This window comes from Cherax quadricarinatus, chromosome 44 (genome assembly GCF_038502225.1).
Source record: "Cherax quadricarinatus isolate ZL_2023a chromosome 44, ASM3850222v1, whole genome shotgun sequence".
Lineage (NCBI taxonomy): Eukaryota > Metazoa > Arthropoda > Malacostraca > Decapoda > Parastacidae > Cherax > Cherax quadricarinatus.
Genome location: NC_091335.1, coordinates 16,148,866 through 16,175,249, shown reverse-complemented (window position 1 = coordinate 16,175,249; position 26,384 = coordinate 16,148,866). Strand labels below are relative to the sequence as shown.

General features: G+C 39.5%; 1 protein-coding gene across 5 annotated transcripts in view; it reads right to left on the bottom strand.

Annotated features, from left to right (window-relative positions):
* The window catches only part of LOC128697448 (facilitated trehalose transporter Tret1-2 homolog), a 50,923-nt gene that overhangs the window by 11,371 nt on the left and 13,168 nt on the right, over positions 1–26,384 (bottom strand). For all 5 annotated transcript variants that reach the window (XM_053789119.2, XM_053789121.2, XM_053789118.2 and 2 more), the window contains exons 6-9: positions 24,261–24,471; positions 19,880–20,075; positions 7,533–7,668; positions 4,622–4,805 (exon numbers count right to left, since the gene is read on the bottom strand). In XM_053789119.2, coding sequence (XP_053645094.2) covers positions 4,622–4,805; positions 7,533–7,668; positions 19,880–20,075; positions 24,261–24,471 — 727 coding nt within the window. The remainder of the gene's footprint in view (positions 1–4,621; positions 4,806–7,532; positions 7,669–19,879; positions 20,076–24,260; positions 24,472–26,384) is intronic.

Here is a 26,384-nt window from a genome sequence, read left to right as displayed (position 1 = left end):
CATAGCACCCTCAAATATGCTGTGGAAGGTAAATTTTGCTCTAAGCATGAGAGAATGAGTATGTGCAGCAAGTGTGCAGTGCACACTATATAAAAAATCTTGCTCTACAGAATGCATCGTAGGAAAAGCAAACCTCTGAACTTATGTTTGGTTTGAAATAGAACTTTGAAGTGTTTTCTAGTAGTTTTCATGGTTTATTGACTATTTCTTGGTATCAATTTATACAATGGAAGACATTTATTTTTTTATTAACACATCATCCATTGCCTACCAAGCCAGGATGACCCAAAAAAGAAGAAACACTTTCATCATCATTCATTCCATCACTGACTTGCTAGAGGCATGCCTACACTACAGTTAAAACTCTGCAACATATCAACACCCCTCCTTCAGTGTGCAGGAACTTTACTTCCCAACTCCAGGACTCATGTCTGATTAACCGGTTTCCCTGAATCCCTTCATAAATGTTGCTTTGCTCAAACTCCAACAGCACGTCAAGTCATAAAAAACCATTTGTCTCCACTTGCTCTTATCTAATATGCTGATGCACACTTGCTGAAGTCCAAGCCCCTCACACACAAAACATCCTTTACCCTCTCCCTCCAACTTTTCCTAGGACAACAGCTCCAAGTCTTTCTATTTTGTTCCATCCTTTCTAAATATCCAAACCAACTCAACAACCCTTCCTCTGTCCTCTGGATAATACTTTTAGAAACCCTGCAACTCCTAATCTTCAAGCTACAGATTCTCTGCATTATATTCACTCCACACATTGGCCTCAAACACAACAGCTACACTGCCTTCTCCTTCTTGCAACATTCACCACTCATACATTCCCCTCTTTGCTTCCATGGATAGCTTTCATTGTCTCCAAAGACTCCTCAGAGCTCCACTCACCTTTTTTCCCCTCATTAATTCTATGATTCACCTCATCTTTCACAGACATACACTTGTGAAACAGAGATTATTCTGGTTAGTTCCAAACTGGCACTAGCTTGAAATAGGGCTGAAAGTGGCAGAAATATTCAATTCTGGCAGGTTTTCTGAGGAAGGGTAGGGCTTCCCTAGCTCTCAGTCTGTTTCATGAGTTTTTACTGGGTCTGCTACAATTATTTGGCTGGTTTAAACAATGAACAATCATTCTTGATTATAGGGCAAGTATTATATAGGGGACCTGGGGACATAATTAATGAAGAGAGGAGAGGTGGCTTTAGTAGGTGGAATTTTTTTTTTTAATTTTGTGTAAAACTGGCCAAATTACTGGCTTCTGTGCACATTATATATAGGGCAGTTGTGATAGTTAAATGGGAGGTGTCTTGGGCTCTATCAACAGAATGGAAGGCATACTAGTGAAACAGCTAAGAATTGGGTCTAACTGAGCATTGGAACTGGTTCAAAATAAGATTCAAAGTGGGAGAAACTGCCGATGCATAAATTGTGCTCAGATCACCAATCTTAAACCACTAGAGAAATGAATTGTACATTATCAAGAATGTAGTGTAATTACCAGTCTCTAATTACCTATTTGTAGCTACTGGCATAGAGCTAAGCTCATGGTGCCTTATCTACAGTATTTAATTTATTAGATATTTCTTGTAAAGGGCATTTTTATCTTGAAGACTTAACTATAAATATTAAGTCATTATCTACAATGCCAAAAACATAATGAGCAATAAAACTAAATTGCCAAGGTTAGTGGACGAGCTTGGTAGAGTGTGTAAAGATAGAAAGTTGAAAGTGAGCATAGAAAAGAGTAAGGTGATGAGGGTATCAAATGATTTAGATAAAGAAAAATTGGATATCAAAATGGAGAGGAGGGGTATGAAAGAAGTGAATGTTTTCAGATACAGTGGACCCCCGCATAGCGACTTTAATCCGTGCAAGAGGGCTGATTGTTATGCAAAATGTTCGGTATGCGAATGAATTTTCCCCATAAGAAATAATGGAAATCAAATTAATCCGTGCAAGACACCCAAAAGTATGAAAAAAAAATTTTTACCACATGAAATATACATTTTCCTACACACAAAGAGAAGGATACATGCACAATAGTAGAGTAGTACATGCACAATATATATTGTGCATGTACTACTCTACTAAATGAAGAATAAATGACACTTACCTTTATTGAAGATGCAGCAATGACTGATGAGACACTGTGTCCTGGGAGTGCCTTTTCCTCCTGAGTACTGTAGGTCCTGTTTGGCATTTTCTTCCAGAACAGGCCTTATCACACTGTGTATGCCACTACGATTCTTAAATCTCTCAAACCAACCTTTACTGGCTTTAAATTCGCCAATCTGAGCACTAGTTCCAGGCATTTTTCCCTGTTCACCTGGGTGTTAGTCGACTGGTGTGGGTTGCATCCTGGGAGACAAGATTAAGGACCCCAATGGAAATAAGTTAGACAGTCTTCGATGACACTGACTTTTTTGGGTTATCCTGGGTGGCAAATCCTCTGGGGTTAATTGTTTCTTGGTATTCTCAATAAGCCACACCAACAACGGTGCTACAGCAGCAGCAGCAGCTGACGGTGGTACAGCAGCAACAGACGATGCTACAGCAGGAACAGACGATGCTACAGCAGCAGCAGACGATGCTACAGCAGCAGCAGACGATGCTACAGCAGCAGCAGACGATGCTACAGCAGCAGCAGACGATGCTACAGCAGCAGCAGACGATGCTACAGCAGCAGCAGACAATGCTACAGCAGCAGCAGACGATGCTACAGCAGCAGCAGATGATGCTACAGCAGCAGCAGATGATGCTACAGCAGCAGCAGACGATGCTACAGCAGCAGCAGACGATGCTACAGCAGCAGCAGACGATGCTACAGCAGCAGCAGACGGTACTACAGCAGCAGCAGCAGCTGACAGTGCAGCAGCAGCTGACAGTGCAGCAGCAGCTGTACCACCAATAGTAGCGATGGTTGATTGGGGTTTATTATACAACCTGGCCAGCTCGGAGACACGCACTCCACTTTCATACTTATCAATGATCTTTTTCTTCATCTCTATAGTAATTCTCACCCTTATTGCTGTAGGGTTGGCACTAGAAGCTTTCTTGGGGCCCATGGTCACTTATTTTCCAGAAAAAATCACCAAAAACACTGTAATAATACGAAATGTTCCGATTGTATGCTTGGATGTTACCGCGGAGGCTGGCTGGTAAACAATGCCACCGGCGGAACACGTGAGCGTGGCTCAGGCCGCACATTGGACGCGTCTCGGACGAAGGGCGGTGAGCGGGTTTTTGGGCGGTATGCGAGGCAAAATTTTTGCGAAAAAAGCGAGCGGTATGCGGATTGTACGGTATGCAATGCGTGCGGTATGCGGGGGTCCACTGTATTTGGGAGTTGACGTGTCAGTGGATGGATTTATGAAGGATGAGGCTAATCATAGAATTGATAAAGGAAAAAAGGTGAGTGGTGCGTTGAGGTATATGTGGAGACAAAAAACATTATCTATGGAGTCAAAGAAGGGAATGCATGAAAGTATAGTGGTACCAATACTCTTATATGGGTGTGAAGCTTGGATTGTAAATGCTGCAGCATGGAGATGGTTGGAGGCAGTGGAGATGTCCTGCCTAAGGGCAATGTGTGGTGTAAATATTATGCAGAAAATTCGGAGTGTGGAAATTAGGAGAAGGTGTGGGGTTAATAAAAGTATTAGAGAGCTGAAGATGGGTTGTTGAGGTGGTTTGGTCATTTAGAGAATGGATCAAATTAGATGACATGGAGAGCGTATAAATCTGTAGAGAAAGGAAGGCGGGTTAGGGGTCGTCCTCGAAAAGGTTGGAGGGAGGGGATAAAGGAGGTTTTGTGGGCGAGGGGCTTGGACTTCCAGCAAGCGTGCACGAGCGTGCTAGATAGGAGTGAATGGAAACGAATGGTATTTGGGACCTGACAAGCTGTTGGAGTGTGAGCAGGGTAATATTTAGTGAAGGGATTCAGGGAAACTGGTTATTTTTATATAGCCGGACTCGAGTCCTGGAAATGGGAAGTACAATACCTGCATTTTAAAGGAGGGGTTTGGGATATTGGCAGTTTGGAGGGGTATGTTGTATATCTTTATACATATATGCTTCTAAACTGTTGTATTCTGAGCACCTCTGCAAAAACAGTAATTATGTGTGAGTGAGGTGAAAGTGTCGAATGATGATGAAAGTATTTTCTTTCTTTTTGGGTCACCCTGCCTCGGTGGGAGATGACCGACTTAATAAAAAAAAAAATCAATACAGGTAAACAATATATGTACAGTACAGCCTCTCCTCAATTAGTGACGTACTTGTTTACCAACGCCTCGGACTTACAACTGGCTCTCTGACCAGTATGCATGCCTAAATAATGTGTATTAGAGTTGATTTCCTATATTCTGTTTATTACAATATACAGTACACTACTGTATAAACATTTAAAAATATGGTACCACAATTGTTATAAATGCTGCAAAGATGACATTAAAACAATATCAAAGATAGTTGACACAAACCCACTACCATTATAGTGTGCTCCTCACTTAGCGACAAATTCGTTTACCGATGTGGTCTTAGGAATGGAACTCTGTTGTTAAGTGAGGAGAGGCTGTGTTCCACAAATTATGATGTGATATAAAATTCTTACCTGAAGTAAGTTTTAGTAATAATAAAAGCTAAAAACCAGTTTAGTACAGAGATGAGAGCAGCAGCCTTTTCCCTTGCAGCCTGAGGGAACAGTTCCCCCACTAGTACCCAGGTGATGGGACCAACGCCAAACGAGTATGCACTGACATAGAGGATAGCAGCAAGTATTGCAACCCAACTGCCTCCTGCATTAAGGAGAAAGAAAGAAAGGCTATAACATGATGCTGATTAATATTATTGTAGTATACCACTTAATTGCATTTCCAGACAAATTAAAATAGCTTACATAATTCTCCATGGGGAAGTGGAACAGAATTTTTCCTCCGTAAGCCATGAGTGTCATAAGAGGCAACTAAAATACTGGGAGCAAGGGGCTAGTAACCCTTTCTCCTGTATATAGTATTACTAAATTTAAAAGGAGGAACTTTCATTTTTCCTTTTGGGCCACCCTACCTTGATGGAATATGGCTGGTGCGTTGAAAGAAAGAAGAAACTAATCATATTCATACTCACAGACTATATCATTTCTACTGCATTCATCCACTTGCTACTGCCTCATTTTACATTAAACAATATATATCAGGGCTACTGTGTTAAATATCTAGTCAAGTAGGAACTCAGAACAACAGATTCCAATTAAATAAAATCAAATTTTGAGAGAATAAGGTATTGGTTATCAATGAAGCTGTAGATAATTAGAACAATCTGCTAAATCATTTGGTAGTTTTAAACAAAATGTTAGACAAATATGTGAACATCAAGGGTTGGATATGAATGGGATCTGCAGAGCACAGGTTAGTAGAAATATAACAGTATACAATACTGGCAAGTAGATAAGTAAGACATATGCAATATGTTCACATGTGTCTTACTTATCTACTTGTTGGCATTGTATATTATTATTACATTCACATTGTCAAACACTGCTACACAATGGTATTAGTATAGAGGACATCTTTGACAACTTTACTGCCTAACCATTAGTTATGACTAACAAAGGCTGGATCTGAGAGAGACCTACTTAGCATTGGCCAGTAGGCCATTCCTACCTCTACTAGTGAACCCTACCTCTTCTTTTTTCTTCAAGATTTTCTGCACCTCACCTTAGACAGTACAGTACTTAAGTCTCCATTCCCATGCTTCATTTTCACAATGTTCCAGACTATGGAGCTGAACTCTTCTTCAGGCTGAGGTATTGATCACCTCAAAATTACTTCATCCAGGATAATGAACTGATTACATTATCTTTACATCTCCACTGCTTCTGCTGTCTCTTCTGTATTCAACTGAAGAAGCCTACTGTGCAGGTGAAATATTTCAGAATAAAAATACCTGACTGTTGCACGTGTCTTACTTATCCATGAGTTAGTAGAGTTATTTAGAAGCGCGAACTTTGGGCAGCTTTAAGAACAGGTTAGACAAATGTTTGAAGATTGAGACACCTTTCTGCATTGTATTGGACTGATGAAGCCACTGTGTGGCGAAACGTTTCCTAAATAAAGATTCCCATATGTTGCATAAGTGTCTCAATCTTCAACTTGCAGGTTTTCAAAACCATTCATCACAGACAAATGTTTGAATGATAGGGAATGAATCTGAGAAGGACCTACCAAGTATGGGCCAGGAGGCCTGCTGCTACATTCCTCCATTCTAAATTCTTATGCGGTCACTGAAACCTAATACCTTGGATAGCTTTAAAAATAGGTTAGAGAAGTGTACAAGTGAGAAGGGTTGGATCTGTAAAGACCTTACCCAGCATGGGCTAACAGGCCTACTGCAGTGCTCTTGTATTCATACATTCTTATGTACTATATTATTGGCCTACCATACCAATGTAGATAAATGGTTCAGAAAACTGACAAGTTGGTAAATTAGACACATGTGCAACACTTAATACTATAGGGTTAAGCCAAATTTTACACAATACACACATAACCCGCACATAAAAGAGAGAAGCTTACGACAACGTTTCGGTCCAACTTGGACCATTTACAAAGTCACACTAACCAGAAGTGGAGCAGGACGGCTATATATAAGCAGGAAGAGGTGGTGGTGGTAGTAGTAGTAGTAGTACAAGAATGGTATATAATACCGACAAGATGAAATTAAGACACATGCACAACACCCAGGCATCTCTATCGTAGACGTTTCACCATCCAGCCAGCCACTGGATGGCAAAACGTCCACAACAAAGACACCCAGATGCCATCCAGTGGCTGGCTGGATGGCGAAACGTCTACGATAGAGATGCCCGGGTGTTGCGCATGTGTCTTAATTTCATCTTGTCGGTATTATATACCATTCTTGTACTACTACTACTACTACCACCACCTCTTCCTGCCTATATATAGCTGTTCTGCTCCACTTCTGGTTAGTGTGACTTTGTAAATGGTCCAAGTCGGACTGAAACGTCGTTGTAAGCTTCTCTCTTTTATGTGCGGGTTATTTGTGTATCATTCCAGTCACGGTATTGTGCCTTTTTTTGTTATTTATTGTTACCAAATTTTACATTACCTAACAGTTCCTTAACACAGCTTTTCAATTTTATAGAAGAAAATTCATAATCCATATCCATTACAAACACTCAACAAGGGCACTGGTAGGTGACCAAGCCTCCCACAGCATTTTGTGCTCTTTAGTTAATATTCAGAAGGATTTCCTAATGATGGGCTTTAAGCTTATCAATGTTTATGTTGAATTTTCCTCAGACTTGGTTTGTTACATTATGACCATGTGGAAGATGACCGCTCTCCGGTACCACAGCCTGCCTATTTCACCTCTCAGTTACATTGCTACATTATGCAAGTTCTTTGCAATATTATCTGAGTACAGTAATTCAAGAAACTCAAGAGGCTTTTAGACAGTCATTTAAAATGTATTATTTACTTATCAATCTAGGCATGGATACAAACCTGCTCCATGTTGGGTTGCTACTTCACAGACTGCAATGGTGGCAAGTGCCACAGCCATGGCAGCAATAGATGCCATTAGCAACTTTCGGCGGCCCAAATGATCAACAAAAATGGCAGCACCAATAGTTGAAAAAACCTGAAAAGAAAACACTAAATTGCTATCTAATTGCTTTATAGCTGCAGACACTAAAAAAAGTGTCACTGATAAATATGCACATTTAATCAAAGTAAATTATCAAACATATAGGTAGTAGGTTGGTAGACAGCAACCGCCCAGGGAGGTACTACTGTCCCGCCAAGTGAGTGTAAAATGAAAACCTGTAATTGTTTTACATGATGGTAGGGTTGCTTGTGTCTTTTTTTCTCTCATGAACATGCAAGGTTTCAGGTACGTCTTGCTACTTTTACTTACACTTAGGTTACACTACACATACATGTACAAGCATATATATACACACCCCTCTGGGTTTTCTTCTATTTTCTTACTAGTTCTTGTTCTTGTTTATTTCCTCTTATCTCAATGGGGAAGTGGAACAGAATTCTTCCTCCGTAAGCTATGCGTGTTGTGTGTGGCGACTAAAATGCCAGGAGCAAGGGGCTAGTAACCCCCTTCTCCTGTATAAATTACTAAATTTAAAAAGAGACACTTTTGTTTTTCTTTTTGGGCCACCCTGCCTTGGTGGGATATGGCCGGTTTGTTGAAACAAGAAGAAATTATCAAACAATAAAATCTGACCTGGCATCAACAGTCAGCAATTTTTTTTTATAAACAAATGTCTCACCAAACATAAAAAAGTTCATTACATTAAACCTTTTTAACATACACCATGCAAAGTCATTAATAATCCAAAGGCCTTTATGAAATTTAATGTGCTAATTTCATGATTCTCAAATTTAATACATCACATACAATTTTTGTCCAATCTCCTACAAATTAATGTTGCCGCTATTCCTTGTTATATACAGTGAAACCCTGGGTTTTGGCCACCCTGGGAATCAGCCGCTTCGGGTTTTGCAAGCTTTTTTCGGCCAAATTTTGTCCCGCGTTTCAGCTGTTGCCCCGGGTTTCAGCCGGTGTACCAGACCTGTCTGCCTGCCCACGCTTCTGCGCTGCCCCGCACAGGTGTCATGAGCCAGTCTAATGTTGTTTATCCTCGAGTGAACATTATCCTGCGCTCTCATTGAGGCAGGCAGGCAGGCAGGCAGGCAGGCAGGCAGGCAGGCAGGCAGGCAGGCAGGCAACCAGGCAGGCAACCAGGCAGGCAACCAGGCAGGCAACCAGGCAGGCAACCAGGCAGGCAACCAGGCAGACAACCAGGCAGGCAACCAGGCAGGCAACCAGGCAGGCAACCAGGCAGGCGACCAGGCAGGCGACCAGGCAGGCGACCAGGCAGGCGACCAGGCAGGCGACCAGCCAGGCGACCAGCCAGGCGACCAGCCAGGCGACCAGCCAGGCGACCAGCCAGGCGACCAGCCAGGCGACCAGCCAGGCCACCAGCCAGGCCACCAGCCAGGCAACCAGCCAGGCAACCAGCCAGGCGACCAGCCAGGCAACCAGCCAGGCAACCAGCCAGGCAACCAGCAAGGCAACCAGCCAGGCAACCAGCCAGGCAACCAGCCAGCCATTAATTGTGACTGTGAAAAGTGTGCAAAGTGGAATGAGTTGCAAACTTTTGTTTAAAAGTACTTCCCTGACCAAGCTGAAACAAGCCATATCTACAACATATTCAGTGACAAAACCTTGTCCCACTTCAGGGACACAACACTATTGACAGTTATTTTGTGTGACAGGGGTCCAGTGACTCTCAAGCTGGTCCTAGTGGCCTTAAAAGACAAAGAAGGGAAGAAACCCCAGATAAGGACTTGTTACCTAAAGTCTTTATGGAAAGAGATTCCCCTTCCAAACAATAAGTCATCCCTCTCTCCTCCCCCTATCTTCCAGATGCCAGCAAGTCTCTTCAATAAAGGTAAGTAAATGTTATTTTAAATATTTATTTAAATTGTAATTTATGTATTGTATAATATATATGTACACCTACCATCCAGCTTACGACCTGCTCGACTTACGACCGTGTTTTTTATGCCAAATTTCTGGGAAATAAACAACTATTTGTGTTGTACACAGTGTTTATCCTAACCTTACAGTATAAAATACAGTACTAACAAAATAAAAAGTAAAGTAAAACATGAAATACCAAAATAAAACAATAAAATAAAGTCATTACAAAAATGTTTTGTTGATATTCAATAGTAAAGTTTGACTTACGACCATTTCGACTTACAACCGGTTTCTCGGAACCGAACTCGGTCGTAAGTAGGATGGTAGGTGTATATCTGTGTCGTGTATATGTAAAACTATAATTATTCTTTAAAAAATGTATTTTTTGTGAATATTTTTGTGGGTCTGGAACAAATTAATTTTATTTACATTATTTCTTATGGGAAATATTGCTTTGTCTTTCGGCCGTTTCGCATTTAGGCCTAGCTCCTGGAACAGATTACGGCCGAAACCTGGGGTTTCACTGTAACAGGTTTTGGCATGAATGTGGGGAGGGGGTAAGAGGTTGTGAGGTAGAGACAGATGTTACAGGGCACTTAAGGAGTCTGAAAGCTGTCAGCTGACATCACGTCTTTGTACTGTACATGTGTTTATTGTATTTGTGTTTTGTTTTAGCATGTGCATTTAATGTAATTTTGTTCCATTACAGAGTAGAGCCGTGGTTCTTGTGACGATCGCTACACAAGGGTGTACAGAAGGGGCCTGCTTTACAGCACTTCATTTTACAGTATTTCACTAATACAGCAGTTTTCAATTATACCCATTCTTAATTTATTCAGACTTCCTACACTAAATATATTAGCCATTCACTATACACTAAGCACTATACACTAAGCAGTACATGTGTGTACTGTATGTAATTTTTAGGCCTAGCTCTATTGCTCACTTAATATATGATAGTGGAAATATGTTATCAGGCTTTTATATGCATTTGAAAGTGAAAAAAAGGCTATGTTTCATTTTACAACAATTTTCACTTTACAGAAGTAGTCCAAAACCTGTTGTATAAATGGGGCTCGCCTGTATTAACTGTCCGGACAGTTTATCTGAGGTGAATTTATTGTTAAGAAATAGAAAAATAATACACATTTTATCAAAAAAGCTTACTATGCAAACTTTGGAATGGAGGTTGGAGACCAGGACAAATCATTCAAATTCAAATTCAAATTCAAAGTTTATTCTCTATAAAGATTACAATGTTGGATTTACAGAATTTTGTTATTGTGTGGTTTACATGTAGTTAAATAATGATTACAGAGTGTACCACTAGAACACCTAGCATGGCTAGGCATTTTGGGCAGACTTAGTTTAATTCTTTATTTTAAAATATTACAAATTATGAGGTAAGTTGGTATTATAGCTAAGTGACTAAATACATGTACTAGTTTGTGAGTTTAGCAATGTGAATGCTTTTGTTTTGGCACAGTACATAGTTTCAGTATTGGAGTATCATAGGATTCATTATTTTAAGATTGAGATTAATATTTCTGTTTATGGTCAAATGGGTGAGTGAGTGTAAGTGTGAACCACCAGGTGGTATTCGTGTAGTTAGTTGATGGGGTGTATCAGGGAGATACGATGTTTTCTAATGGTAGTTTTGAAGGTGATGAATGTGTCTGCAGTTCTAGAGTTCTCAGGTAGGGTGTTCCAGATTTTAGGGCCTTTGACATACATTGAATTTTTGTAAAGGTTTAGTCGGACACGGGGAATGTTGTAGAGATGTTTGTGTCTGGTGTTATGCCTGTGGGTTCTGTCACAACTATCAAGAAAGTGTTTTAGGTCAAGGTTGATATTGGAGTTTAAGGTCCTGTAGATGTAGATTGCACAGTAGTAAGTGTGGATGTACTGAACAGGGAGTAAGTTTAGATCTATGAAGAGTGGGGGGGGGGGGGTGTTGCCAGGGATGGGATTTAGTGATTATTCTTACTGCAGCTTTTTGTTGGGTTATTATTGGTTTTAGGTGTGTTGCTGCAGTAGATCCCCAAGCACAAATAGCATAGGTGAGGTATGGATAAATAAGTGAGTGGTATAGTGTGAGAAGGGCATTTTGCGGCACGTAGTATCGTATCTTGGAGAGGATCCCAACCGTTTTGGATACTTTTTTGGTTATGTGTTGGATATGGGTGCTGAAATTCAGGTTGTTGTCAAGGTATAGGCCTAGGAATTTGCCCTCATTATGTCTGGTAATTAGAGTGTTGTCGATCTTAATGTTAATTTGTGCATCTCCTGCTCTGCTACCAAACATAATATAGTAGGTTTTGTCAGTGTTAAGCGTAAGTTTATTGGCTGTCATCCAAGTCGATATTTTGATCAGCTCCTCGTTAACAATGGTGTTGAGGGTGGCAAGATTAGGGTGAGAGATGACATAAGTCGTGTCGTCAGCAAAGAGAATGGGTTTCAGGTGTTGGGATACGTTTGGAAGATCATTGATGTATATGAGGAAGAGCAGGGGACCAAGGACACTTCCCTGCGGAACTCCAGTATCAAGTGGCCGTGTTGTTGATGCTGTGTCTTTAATGGTGACATACTGATACCTATTAGTAAGGTAAGATTTGAAATAAGCAAGCGCATGGCCTCTTATACCGTAATGGTCAAGTTTGTGGAGTAGGATGTTGTGGTCTACTGTGTCAAAAGCTTTTCTTAGGTCAATAAAAATTCCTAGTGGATATTCCTTATTTTCCAATGCTGTGTAAAGCAGATCTAGCATTTTTATGATTGCATCATTAGTGCTTTTATTTTTCCTGAATCCAAATTGGCAGGGGTTGAGTATGTTTTGTGCTGTTATAAATGAATATAGTCTCCTGTGCATGAGTTTCTCAAAGATTTTGGATAGCAATGGTAAGTTTGATATTGGCCTGTAGTTGTTTAAGTCTGTAGGGTCACCACCTTTATGTATTGGTGTAACCCTTGCCATCTTGAGTAGTTTCGGGAAGGTGCTAGTTTCTAGTGACTTGTTAAAAAGTAATGAAATAGCATGCGAAAGGATATGGGCCGTTCGCTTGTACAGTAATGGTGGGACATTAGACAGATTCCCTGAGTTGTTTTTAAGTGACTTTATAATCTCGGTGACTTCCGAGGGCTCAGTTGGTGCAAGATAGAAGGAATTTGGGAAACATACACAAATAACCCGCACATAAAAGAGAGAAGCTTACGACGACGTTTCGGTCCGACTTGGACCATTGACAAAGTCACACTAACAGAGGTGGAGCAGGACGGCTATATATAGGCAGGAAGAGGTGGAGGTAGTAGTAGTAGTACAAGAATTGTATATAATACCGACAGGATGAAATGACACATGCACAACACCCGGGCATCCCCACCGTAGACGTTTCGCCATCCAGCCAGCCACTGGATGGCAAAACGTCCACCTCTGTTAGTGTGACTTTGTCAATGGTCCAAGTCGGACCGAAACTTCGTCGTAAGCTTCTCTCTTTTATGTGCGGGTTATTTGTGTATCGTTCCAGTCACGGTATTGTGCCTTTTTGCTATTTATTTATGAATTTGGGAAATTCCCATCTAGGTAGTCCCCGGCATGGGGATTGGTATGTGGGATTTTATTGGCGAGATTAGATCCTATGGTTGAGAAGAAGTCGTTTATCTTGTTAGCTGTGTCAGTGGGATGTAGTGGTGTTTCATTAGGTTTAGTTAGGACAATATTCTTGTTTTTTTTCAGTTTGTGGGTCCCTAGAATCTGAGAGTGTGTTTTCCAGGTCTTTTTTATATCTCCTCTAGTGTCTGTGAATCTACTGGAGTAGTATAGTTGTTTGGCTTTCTTTATTACTTTGGTGAGGACTGATGAATAGTGTTTAAGAATATCTTTGTGTATTAAGCCCTGTCTATATTGCTTTTCATATTGGTGTTTCTTGTCAATGGATTTCAGAATGGTGCTGGTTAGCCATGGGCAACCAAGCCGTTTGTTTGTGATCTGTTTTGTTTTTCTAGGACAATGTTTGTTGTATAGTCTAAGTAATTTGTTAAGAAAAATGTCTGTCCAGTCATCAATACCCCCATAAAGAGTTCTGTTTCTGTTGCACTAAGGTAGTGGATGAAAGATATGAAAAATTATTTCATTTTAGTATTTTAATGATTTGCAGGGGTCATAAAAAAAACACAGTAATAACTGCTACTTTTGCTCCTGTAATGTATAAGAATACAACACAAAAATGTTATTTTGTATCCAAACCTTGCATTTGCCCTTTGACCTGTTGCCCTTGGACAATAGCTGGTATACACAAAGTTTGTGTATTTTTGTGTAAATGGGATAGAAGAGTAAAGAGGCCACACAGGTCCCAGTAATAATGACCAAGTAGGAGTAGACATTCATCAGGGGCAAGAAAAGTACTACGAGACAGTGTAGCTAATCCAAAAAATGTCTTCTTGCCTCCTCTACATATGAGACTTGTCTTAACGAGGCTTTACCACAAATGGAAACAATTATAAATTTTTGTGCAAGAAGTTTCCAGGATTGTCGGATGACAAGTTCAAAAAAAGCACATTTGTTGGGCCAGATACAGAGACTTCTTCAGAATGAGAATTATGAAAGCTCTTTGCTTGATGTTGAAAAACAGGCATAGACTGCCTTCATAGATGTCAAAGTTTTTAGGTAACTACATGGACTCAAATTACAAACAAATCATGAACATGATGTCAAAGTGGTTCAAATATCAGGATGTAATATGAGTAAAAAAGTTATAGGTAGTAGGTTGGTAGACAGCAACCGCCCAGGGAGGTACTACCGTCCTGCCAAGTGAGTGTAAAACGAAAGCCTGTAATTGTTTTACATGATGGTAGGATTGCTGGTGTCCTTTTTTCTGTCTCATGAACATGCATGATTTCAGGTACGTCTTGCTACTTCTACTTACACTTAGGTCACACTATACATACATGTATAAGCATATATATACATACTCCTCTGGGTTTTCTTCTATTTTCTTTATAGTTCTTGTTCTTGTTTATTTCCTCTTATCTCCATGGGGAAGTGGAACAGAATTCTTCCTCCGTAAGCTGTGCGTATTGTAAGAGGCGACTAAAATGCCAGGAGCAAGGGGCTAGTAACCCCTTCTCCTGTATATACTACTAAATTTATTTTTTTATTTATTATCACACCGGCCGATTCCCACCAAGGCAGGGTGGCCCGAAAAAGAAAAACTTTCACCATCATTCACTCCATCACTGTCTTGCCAGAAGGGTGCTTTACACTACAGTTTTTAAAACTGCAACATTAACACCCCTCCTTCAGAGTGCAGGCACTGTACTTCCCATCTCCAGAACTCAAGTCCGGCCTGCCGGTTTCCCTGAATCCCTTCATAAATGTTACTTTGCTCACACTCCAACAGCACGTCAAGTATTAAAAACCATTTGTCTCCATTCACTCCTATCAAACACGCTCACGCATGCCTGCTGGAAGTCCAAGCCCCTCGCACACAAAACCTCCTTTACCCCCTCCCTCCAACCCTTCCTAGGCCGACCCCTACCCCGCCTTCCTTCCACTACAGACTGATACACTCTTGAAGTCATTCTGTTTCGCTCCATTCTCTCTACATGTCCGAACCACCTCAACAACCCTTCCTCAGCCCTCTGGACAACAGTTTTGGTAATCCCGCACCTCCTCCTAACTTCCAAACTACGAATTCTCTGCATTATATTCACACCACACATTGCCCTCAGACATGACATCTCCACTGCCTCCAGCCTTCTCCTCGCTGCAACATTCATCACCCACGCTTCACACCCATATAAGAGCGTTGGTAAAACTATACTCTCATACATTCCCCTCTTTGCCTCCAAGGACAAAGTTCTTTGTCTCCACAGACTCCTAAGTGCACCACTCACTCTTTTTCCCTCATCAATTCTATGATTCACCTCATCTTTCATAGACCCATCCGCTGACACGTCCACTCCCAAATATCTGAATACGTTCACCTCCTCCATACTCTCTCCCTCCAATCTGATATTCAATCTTTCATCACCTAATCTTTTTGTTATCCTCATAACCTTACTCTTTCCTGTATTCACCTTTAATTTTCTTCTTTTGCACACCCTACCAAATTCATCCACCAATCTCTGCAACTTCTCTTCAGAATCTCCCAAGAGCACAGTGTCATCAGCAAAGAGCAGCTGTGACAACTCCCACTTTGTGTGTGATTCTTTATCTTTTAACTCCACGCCTCTTGCCAAGACCCTCGCATTTACTTCTCTTACAACCCCATCTATAAATATATTAAACAACCACGGTGACATCACACATCCTTGTCTAAGGCCTACTTTTACTGGGAAAAAATTTCCCTCTTTCCTACATACTCTAACTTGAGCCTCACTATCCTCGTAAAAACTCTTCACTGCTTTCAGTAACCTACCTCCTACACCATACACTTGCAACATCTGCCACATTGCCCCCCTATCCACCCTGTCATACGCCTTTTCCAAATCCATAAATGCCACAAAGACCTCTTTAGCCTTATCTAAATACTGTTCACTTATATGTTTCACTGTAAACACCTGGTCCACACACCCCCTACCTTTCCTAAAGCCTCCTTGCTCATCTGCTATCCTATTCTCCGTCTTACTCTTAATTCTTTCAATTATAACTCTACCATACACTTTACCAGGTACACTCAACAGACTTATCCCCCTATAATTTTTGCACTCTCTTTTATCCCCTTTGCCTTTATACAAAGGAACTATGCATGCTCTCTGCCAATCCCTAGGTACCTTACCCTCTTCCATACATTTATTAAATAATTGCACCAACCACTCCAAAACTATATCCCCACCTGCTTTTAACATTTCTATCTTTATCCCATCAATCCCGGCTGCCTTACCCCCTTTCATTTTACCTACTGCCTCACGAACTTCCCCCACACTCACAACTGGCTCTTCCTCACTCCTACAAGATGTTATTCCTCCTCGCCCTATACACGAAATCACAGCTTCCCTATCTTCATCAACATTTAACAATTCCTCAAAATATTCCTTCCATCTTCCCAATACCTCTAACTCTCCATTTAATAACTCTCCTCTCCTATTTTTAACTGACAAATCAATTTGTTCTCTAGGCTTTCTTAACTTGTTAATCTCACTCCAAAACTTTTTCTTATTTTCAACAAAATTTGTTGATAACATCTCACCCACTCTCTCATTTGCTCTCTTTTTACATTGCTTCACCACTCTCTTAACCTCTCTCTTTTTCTCCATATACTCTTCCCTCCTTGCATCACTTCTACTTTGTAAAAACTTCTCATATGCTAACTTTTTCTCCCTTACTACTCTCTTTACATCATCATTCCACCAATCGCTCCTCTTCCCTCCTGCACCCACTTTCCTGTAACCACAAACTTCTGCTGAACACTCTAACACTACATTTTTAAACCTACCCCATACCTCTTCGACCCCATTGCCTATGCTCTCATTAGCCCATCTATCCTCCAATAGCTGTTTATATCTTACCCTAACTGCCTCCTCTTTTAGTTTATAAACCTTCACCTCTCTCTTCCCTGATGCTTCTATTCTCCTTGTATCCCATCTACCTTTTACTCTCAGTGTAGCTACAACTAGAAAGTGATCTGATATATCTGTGGCCCCTCTATAAACATGTACATCCTGAAGTCTACTCAACAGTCTTTTATCTACCAATACATAATCCAACAAACTACTGTCATTTCGCCCTACATCATATCGTGTATACTTATTTATCCTCTTTTTCTTAAAATATGTATTACCTATAACTAAACCCCTTTCTATACAAAGTTCAATCAAAGGGCTCCCATTATCATTTACACCTGGCACCCCAAACTTACCTACCACACCCTCTCTAAAAGTTTCTCCTACTTTAGCATTCAAGTCCCCTACCACAATTACTCTCTCACTTGGTTCAAAGGCTCCTATACATTCACTTAACATCTCCCAAAATCTCTCTCTCTCCTCTGCATTCCTCTCTTCTCCAGGTGCATACACGCTTATTATGACCCACTTCTCGCATCCAACCTTTACTTTAATCCACATAATTCTTGAATTTACACATTCATATTCTCTTTTCTCCTTCCATAACTGATCATTTAACATTACTGCTACCCCTTCCTTTGCTCTAACTCTCTCAGATACTCCAGATTTAATCCCATTTATTTCCCCCCACTGAAACTCTCCTACCCCCTTCAGCTTTGTTTCGCTTAGGGCCAGGACATCCAACTTCTTTTCATTCATAACATCAGCAATCATCTGTTTCTTGTCATCCGCACTACATCCACGCACATTTAAGCAACCCAGTTTTATAAAGTTTTTCTTCTTCTCTTTTTTAGTAATTGTATACAGGAGAAGGGGTTACTAGCCCATTGCTCCCGGCATTTTAGTCGCCTCATACGACACGCATGGCTTACGGAGGAAAGATTCTTTTCCACTTCCCCATGGACAATAGAAGAAATAAAAAAGAACAAGAGCTATTTAGAAAAAGGAGAAAAACCTAGATGTATGTATATATATATATGCATGTGCGTGTCTGTGAAGTGTGACCAAAGTGTAAGTAGGAGTAGCAAGATATCCCTGTTATCTTAGCGTGTTTATGAGACAGAAAATGTAAGAGGTTATATTTTTGTTTTTCCTTTTGGGCCACCCCACCTTGGTGGGATACGGCCGGTGTGTTGAAAGAAAGATGAGTAAAAAAGTGTATTTCCTGGCTGCTCCTTTGGACTACTTTCTGAATAACCTGGAAGCTTTGAGTGAAGAGCAAGGTTTCACCAGAACATAAAGGAGATAGAGAGAAGGTACCAAAGTATCATAAGTGGAGTGTCAACACGATGTTCGACTACTGGTGGATGCTGCAGAGAGAGAGATGCCACAAAAAAAATATGTAAATAGAAGAGCAACAAGTATAGTTCTGAAGGGAAAAGACAAATTTAACAAGTAGTCTGGAACTTATTAGTGGCAAATTTTTATAAACATTTTACATGGTACTATGTATAACTTCAATAAATATATATGTACTTTTTTCTACATTGTTTTTATTTGGTAACACATTTTATGCATACAATTAGTAAAGGTCTACATCATGTTGTGAAGATACTGTGTGTGACAGAAAAACTGATTACCCTGTATTATATTTGGGATATGCAACCCATATATAAGCAAAAATTACTAAATGTAAAAGGAGAAACTACTCTTTTTCCTTTTGGGCCACCCCGTCTCGGTGGGATACAGCCGGTGTGTTGAAAGAAAGAAGATATAAGCAAAACAAGTTAACAGAAACAATCAACTTTCAGCACATCACACTGTGCAGGTCTGTGTTATATACAGCATTTTAGCATAATTATTAATAATGATAATGACATTAACTAATAATACTGTAATGAGAATAATAGTATGAATAATAATAATAATAATAATAAACACTTGATTCAATGGTCTTTGGAAATTATAGAACAAAATCTGCTTGATTAATTGATATGGAAACAACAGACAAAGTCTGTTGTCCATTACTGTTACAATCACAGTAAAACTATTTCATCTCTATCCACCATAAGTGCCATTACCACCCACCTGATCTCCCTGTTTATCCATTAAACTGAAAGTTTACTGTAATTTTATGTTTTTTTATTAACACATCGGCCGATTTCCACCAAGGCAGGGTGGCCCGAAAAAGAAAAACTTTCATCATTCACTATCACTGTCTTGCCAGAGGGGTGCTTTACACTACAGTTTATAAAACTGCAACATTAACACCCCTCCTTCAGAGTGCAGACACTGTACTTCCCATATCCAGGACTCAAGTCCGGCCTGCAAGTTTCCTTGAATCCCATCGTAAATGTTACTTTGCTCACACTCCAACAGCACGTCAAGTATTAAAAACCATTTATCTCCATTCACTCCTATCAAATATGCTCATGCATACTTGCTGGAAGTCCAAGCCCCTTGCACACAAAACCTCCTTTACCCCCTCCCTCTAACCTTTCCTAGGTTGACTCCTACCCCGCCTTCCCTCCACTACAAATTTACACACTCTCGAAGTCATTCTGTTTCGTTCCATTCTCTCTACATGTCCAAACCACCTTAACAACCCTTCCTCAGCCCTCTGGACAACAGCTTTGGCAATCCCGCACCTCCTCCTGACTTCCAAACTATGAATTCTCTGCAAAATAAAACACTAAGATTGTTCAAATCAACACTTACAAACAGATATATGACTAAAGTTTTACAATCCTTAATCCACAGTATGAACAAATAACTTGTCTGTAAGTTGAAAGCTAGGAATGTAATTAGTTTGTAAGTTGGGGACCTGCTGTAAAATATCATCCATTACCTGCATCAGCGTAACACCAGCAGCCGCCCAATATTCACTGACAGCTGGCACAGCTTGATTAAGGAAGGTGGCACAGTATGTGATGATAGCATTGTAGCCCGAGCACCGATTTACAACTGTTATCAAAGCCACAACTCCAAGAGGAAACACACATGATCTTTGTGTGATAATATCATGCCAGGAAAATGCATTATATCTGGAAAAAAAGTATAAACAAATTAATAAAAGTAAAATTTTCCTTATATTATGCATAAATAGTTTGATATTATTTGAGAATAGAAGAAACTAGAAGCCTTCCAAAGACAAACTGGAAAGGCTTTAGTATGTGAATCGTAACTAGTAAGAAACAGAGGAAGTTCTAGAACTTCCAGTTAAGTCTTGAAGTTCTAGAATGTTCCAGGAAATACTAGAAAGAGTCTAATCATTGATTCCTAAATACTGCCTATCAATATCCCAGTATCAGTTATTATGTCTGTATGATTTATGAATCTTCCATAGTATTCCAATTATTCTGTGTAAACTGAATACAAGTTGAAATTGGTAAGGTTTATCTGCCATTTTGCATGTTTATCATAGAGAGAAAAAGGACAACAATTCTGCCAGAATACAAAACATTTAAGAGACTTGTTTCACACTTACATGATAGGACAGAAGGTACTACAGTACTTTGCATGCTTGCTGTTTATAATAATAATAAGAATAATAATAATAAAATAAATAATAATAATAATAAAATAAATAATAATAATAATAAAATAAATAATAATAATAATAATTAACACATTGGTATGTGTAGTGAGAGGTACATACACTAGAAGACAAACTCTGCAGGAGAACACAAAAGGCAATTACCAGTAAGAGGTTAGGCGAGATAAGACAAGAATACAGAAAAGACAAAACAACAGTCTCTAATAAAATGTACAAACATTATGAATACATATTAATGATGCCACTTTCAGAAAGGAGTGTTGACTAGTTAAGCACTGTGGGGAAATAAAAGGATCTAAAGAAAAACGTAGTCAAGAGAGATTCAGGCCCTGGATGTCTTCAGAATGTTCATGAGCAAGTTCAATAATGGGTTATCAATACTCTAGACATTCAGGAAAAGAATTACCTATACTACAGGCACCCAATAATAATAATAACAATTTTTTTTTTTGCAGTATACAGGTAATGAAATAGTGTACCGTATTTCACAGCTTATTAGATGCATGTTTTTTCCATAAAATGTCTCCAAAAGCCACCCTGCATCCTATAAACTGAAGGTCAGTGACAGGAGCTATAAGTTTGGGGTGTGGGGTGGGCTGTAGATCTCCCAGTTACGTCCGATGCCAAGCCATTGAAACTAAAACAAGTCTGATAAGCTGTGAATTATGGTAGGTCTTCACTGACCTACGGAAAGCATTTGATACAGTGGACCACAATCTCCTGCACCTGAAACTAAATTATTATGGCATCAGAGGACATTCCCTCAATTACCTAAAATCTTAACAATAGACACCAGTATGTACACACAAATGGAGTGAACTCCACTACCCAGCCTGTAGCTGTCGAAGTGCCCCAGCGTAGTGTCAATGGCCCACTCCTCTTTCTCATCTACATCAATGATCTCACCAGTGCATCTCGACTGCTTAAACCAGTTCTATTCGTAGACGACACTACTTATGTCTACTCCCACTCAAACCTAGCTATACTTAGAGACACTGTAAACAACGAGCTGCTAAAAATATAAACTTGGATGATGACCAACAAACTCACTCTTAACACAGACAAAACATACTTCATGCTGTTTGGAAACAGAGCCTTAAATATCTAACTTAATACATCGATAAATAGTTCCCCCATTACAAGACATATTGAGGGTAAATTTCTAGGTCTTTACCTTGACTGTAATCTTAAATTTCATTCCCACAACCAGCATATATCCAAGAAAATTTCCAAATCAGTAGACATCCTTTCCAAGATACGGTACTATGTACCCCATATGACACTCTTGCCCTATACCACTCTTTATTAAATCCCTACCTCACCTATGGTATTTGTGCCTGGGGATCGATCACAGCCAACCACCTTAAATCTTTAATAACCCAACAAAAAGCTGTTGTGCGGATGAATATCAGCTCCTGTGCTGGACAGCACACCCCCACCACTTTTCTAAAGTCTGAACCTACTAAATACTATAAGAGACATACACCCTCTGCTTAAACTTCTCCTTGATAGTTACAACAGAACACACAGTCGCAATACAAGGCGCAAGGCACTCTTCGACATCCCTTGTGTCAGTCTCACACTATGCAAAAATGCAGTGCACATAAAGGGCCCGAAGATCTGGAATTCACTACCTGAACTGGTAAAGGATCCCCTTATCACATACAAATTTAGGGTTGAAAGTTAAGACACACGTGCAACATCTGGTTATCTTTATTGTAGACGTTTTGCCATCCAGTAGCTTTATCAATACAGATTCTAGGACATAACTAGGGTGTGTAAAGACAGAAAGTTGAAAGTGAGCATAGATAAGAGTAAGGTGATGAGGGTATCAAATGGAGAGACGGAGTATGGAAGAAGTGAATGTTTTCAGATATTTGGGAGTTGATTTGTCAGTGGATGGGTTTATGAAGGATGAGATTAACCACAGAACTGATGAAGGAAAAAAGGCAAAGTGGTGTGTTGAGGTATCTGTGGAGACAAAAAAACGTTATCTATGGAGGCAAAGAAGGGAATGTATGAAAGTATAGTGGTACCAACACTCTTATATGGGTGTGAAGCTTGGGTTGCAAATGCTGCAGCGAGGAGGCAGCTGGAGGCAGTGGAAATGTCCTGTCTAAGGGCAGTGTGTGGTGTAAATATTATGCAGAAAATTCGGAGTGTGGAAATTAGGAGAAGGTGTGGAGTTAATAAAAGTATTAGTCAGAAGGCTGAAGAGGGGTTGTTGAGGTGGTTTGGTCATTTAGAGAGAATGGATCAAAGTAGAATGACTTGGAGAGCGTATAAATCTGTAGGGGGAGGAAGGCAGGGTACGGGTCGTCCTCAGAAAGGTTGGAGGGTGGGGGTAAAGGAGGTTTTGTGGGCGAGGGGCTTGGACTTCCAGCAAGCATGCGTGAGTGTGTTAGATAGTAGTGAATGAAGATGAATGGTTTATGGGACCTGACGAGCTGTTGGAGAGTGAGTAGGGTAATATTTAGTGAAGGGATTCAGGAAAACTGGTTACTTTTAAATAACCAGACTTGACTGCTGGAAATGGGAAGTACAATGTCTGCACTTTAAAGGAGGGGTTTGGGATATTGGCAGTTTGGAAGAGTATGTTATACTATATCTTTATATATGCTTCTAAGCTGTTGTATCTGGGCGCATCTGCAAAGACAGTGATTATGTGTGAATGTGGTGTAAGTGTTGAATGATGAAAGTATTTTCTTTTTGGGGATTTTCTTTCTTTTTGGGTCACCCTGCCTCGGTGGGAGACGGCCGACTTGTTGGTGCTCTTCACACCAACTCCAAGGCTGAGGGACTGATTACCTCATCTTCTGTATATAGTTCTACTGTCTTCTAACTATGTCTTACAATCTGCATTGATAAAGCCACTGGATGGCAAAACGTCTACAATAAAGATAACCAGATATTGCACATGTGTCTTAACTTTCATCTTGTCAGTATTGCATGCCTTTCTTGCACAAATTTAGGGCTATGATTAAAAATAATCTCATCTCTCAGTGTTAACCAAACCATCCAAAACAACTTCTAATCAGTGTGAAGCAACTCTCCCAAATATTATATGACCTCTAGTCTATTAAACATCTGCCAATCCATAAAATATTACTGTCTGAACCATTAATTGTAATACTTTTATTATGTGCAACTTCAAGATCATTATTCTTGTAAACCTCCACCTTGACTACCTCACATTAGTATTAAGATAAAATAAAAATTTATTAAGAAGTTAACCAGTCTTATCTTGTCTAGACTTAATAGTTATTATGTAATAGGATTAGTCTGCCCAAAATGCCCAGGCATGATAGTGGCTTTCTTGATAATTAACAAATAAAAGTTGTAATTACACATTGTAACCTTGGCAACGAAATAAAATCTTTATTTTTTATTCTAGCATGCGGTGGATATCAGGCAGACTAATCCTAATGCTGAAAGACTACTTAAGAACTAAAGTAGGAGTTTTTAAATGTACAAAAATGAGAGGAAGTTAAATGAACATGTGAACATTAAGCAACTGCAGATAAATCCAAATTGCAAGAAAGGCCAATTCTATAGACACATGCACAGTCTACAGAAGAGTAACCTTTCCATTTTACTGCACTAAAACAAAAAATACAGGAACATGCACTCTACTAATTCTTATACAGTATTTTTTAAATAGGCAAATACATACTGGTTAGCTTTAGATGATATGATTTGCTGTAAGTCATACTCTACACAATACTGATTTCCACGAAGCTCCAGCAGTGTTTTTCTGGCATCCTCCTCTCGACCACAAGATATCAGCCACACAGGTGAATTTGGAATGAAGAGTGTAGCCACAAAATAAATGACAACAGTAATGGCACCAAATATTGCTAAGCCACGCCATTCCATAAATGTTCCTGGGGTTGAAAAAAAAAAAAAGAAGTTTACATGAAATTTTTCATTTCAAAGCAGATTTGTGTTATTCAAAATGTTCAGATTACTTTGTTTCAGTTAAATACATACATCATTAGAAATCATTTATTTTATATACAGTGTAAACAAAGAATAAAAAGGCTGTACAATACTGTGTACTGTGACTAGAATAATGCACAAAAAACCTGCAAATAGGAGAATGAAACTTGTGACTTTGCCATCCGACTGAAATGTCATAAGCCTCATTCTCTTATGTGCAGGTTATTTGTGTAATTTGTGTCATGTAAACAAAAATTGTGAGCAAATATAAGACTGAAAGGGCAATGGAGTGGAAATTTTTTTAGATTTGATGTACAGGACAGCATTTGGTACAAGTACAATGCAACACTGAACAGAGAAGTAGAATAGTGCAAACAATTTTAAACTTGTTCTTGGCCATCAAATAAAGTTCCAACAACTGCTGCATTTAAATTATAATAGGTGTGACAAGAAGAAGCTCATAATAACAAGCTTCTAAGCAGTAAGTTAGATGAAAGAAAGATAAGAAAAATAAGTGAAAGAAATGACTGGCAGATTTAATTGCTTTAGTTGAAATAGCAATATCACTGATGCTGTGAAAGAAATGAGAGGCTAAAACTCGACACAAATCCTTCAAAAAATTACAATGTACAGTGTAGATGCCAGAAAAACTAGTATATCACATTACTTCTTTGTTCAGTAGCCCCACATGTAAATGAATATGTATATAAACCAGATACCATGTTGAGTAGAGAGTCTATTTTGCTTGTTTAATTATATAGTACATTACTGTGCAAGCTTTCTAAAGTCAATGGAAAAACACAAACACAGAATGATCACAAAAATGCAGAGTGGGGGTGAACAAAGAATTTTTTCTAAACAAGTTTGCATACAACTACAGTGTATAACTTCACTATTTTGTATTATAGTCACAGAGTGGGAACAAAGGCTACCCATATTTTTCTGTCATCAACTGTCTCAAAAACTCCATTTTATACATGAGGTAATGACATATGTCAGCCTCAGCTGGGAAAATACAGCATACTGATAGGGATCTCACCACGCATAGAATTTTGTTAATGTGCTCTACAAATTTCCAATTTTCAAATCTTTTTTCTTTTTTTTAAACTTCTTTTAACAAACCAGCTGTATCCCACCGAGGCAGGATGTCCCAAAAAGAAAAACAAAAGTTTCTCTTTTTAACTTTAGTAATGTATACAGGATAAGGGGTTACTAGCCCCTTGCTCCTGGCATGTTAGACGCCTTTTACGACATGCATGGCTTATGGAGGAAGAATTCTATTCCACTTCTCCATGGAGATAAGTGGAAATAAACAAGAACAAGAACTATTAAGAAAATAGAAGCACTCTGAAGCACATAATCAACTCAAATCTGAAACAAAATTTATTATACAGAAAGTATCTAGTGGTAGCATTTGACTTCTGGACTTGCCATCTGGATGGCTGACTTTACCATCAAATTCTGATACAGTACTCTATTTGCAAACTTTGTGAGTTATTCAATTGGTCCTTTAAATGCTTAACAAAGACACAAAGGTAGAATGTATACTTCATTAAAACAATGTTTTACTTGGAAACCAAGGCTTTTCCACTCTATGAAGAGTACACAGGAAACATGGAAATACATAGGTAGAATGAGGGTGGCAGGAAAGGTGCAGGTGGCCTGAGCATGTGAATGACTGTAAAGTTTAAGTTGTGGAGTCTGCTGAGCCACAGGGATTTGCCCAGCTGAAAATTCCTTAATACCTGTATTTGTGTAAAGGTCTCTGTGGTTATGGTTAAAGTTGATACAATGACCTCTAGTATAACCACGTCCTTCCAATGACTGTCAATACCAGTGCAGATATGTGTATTTTATC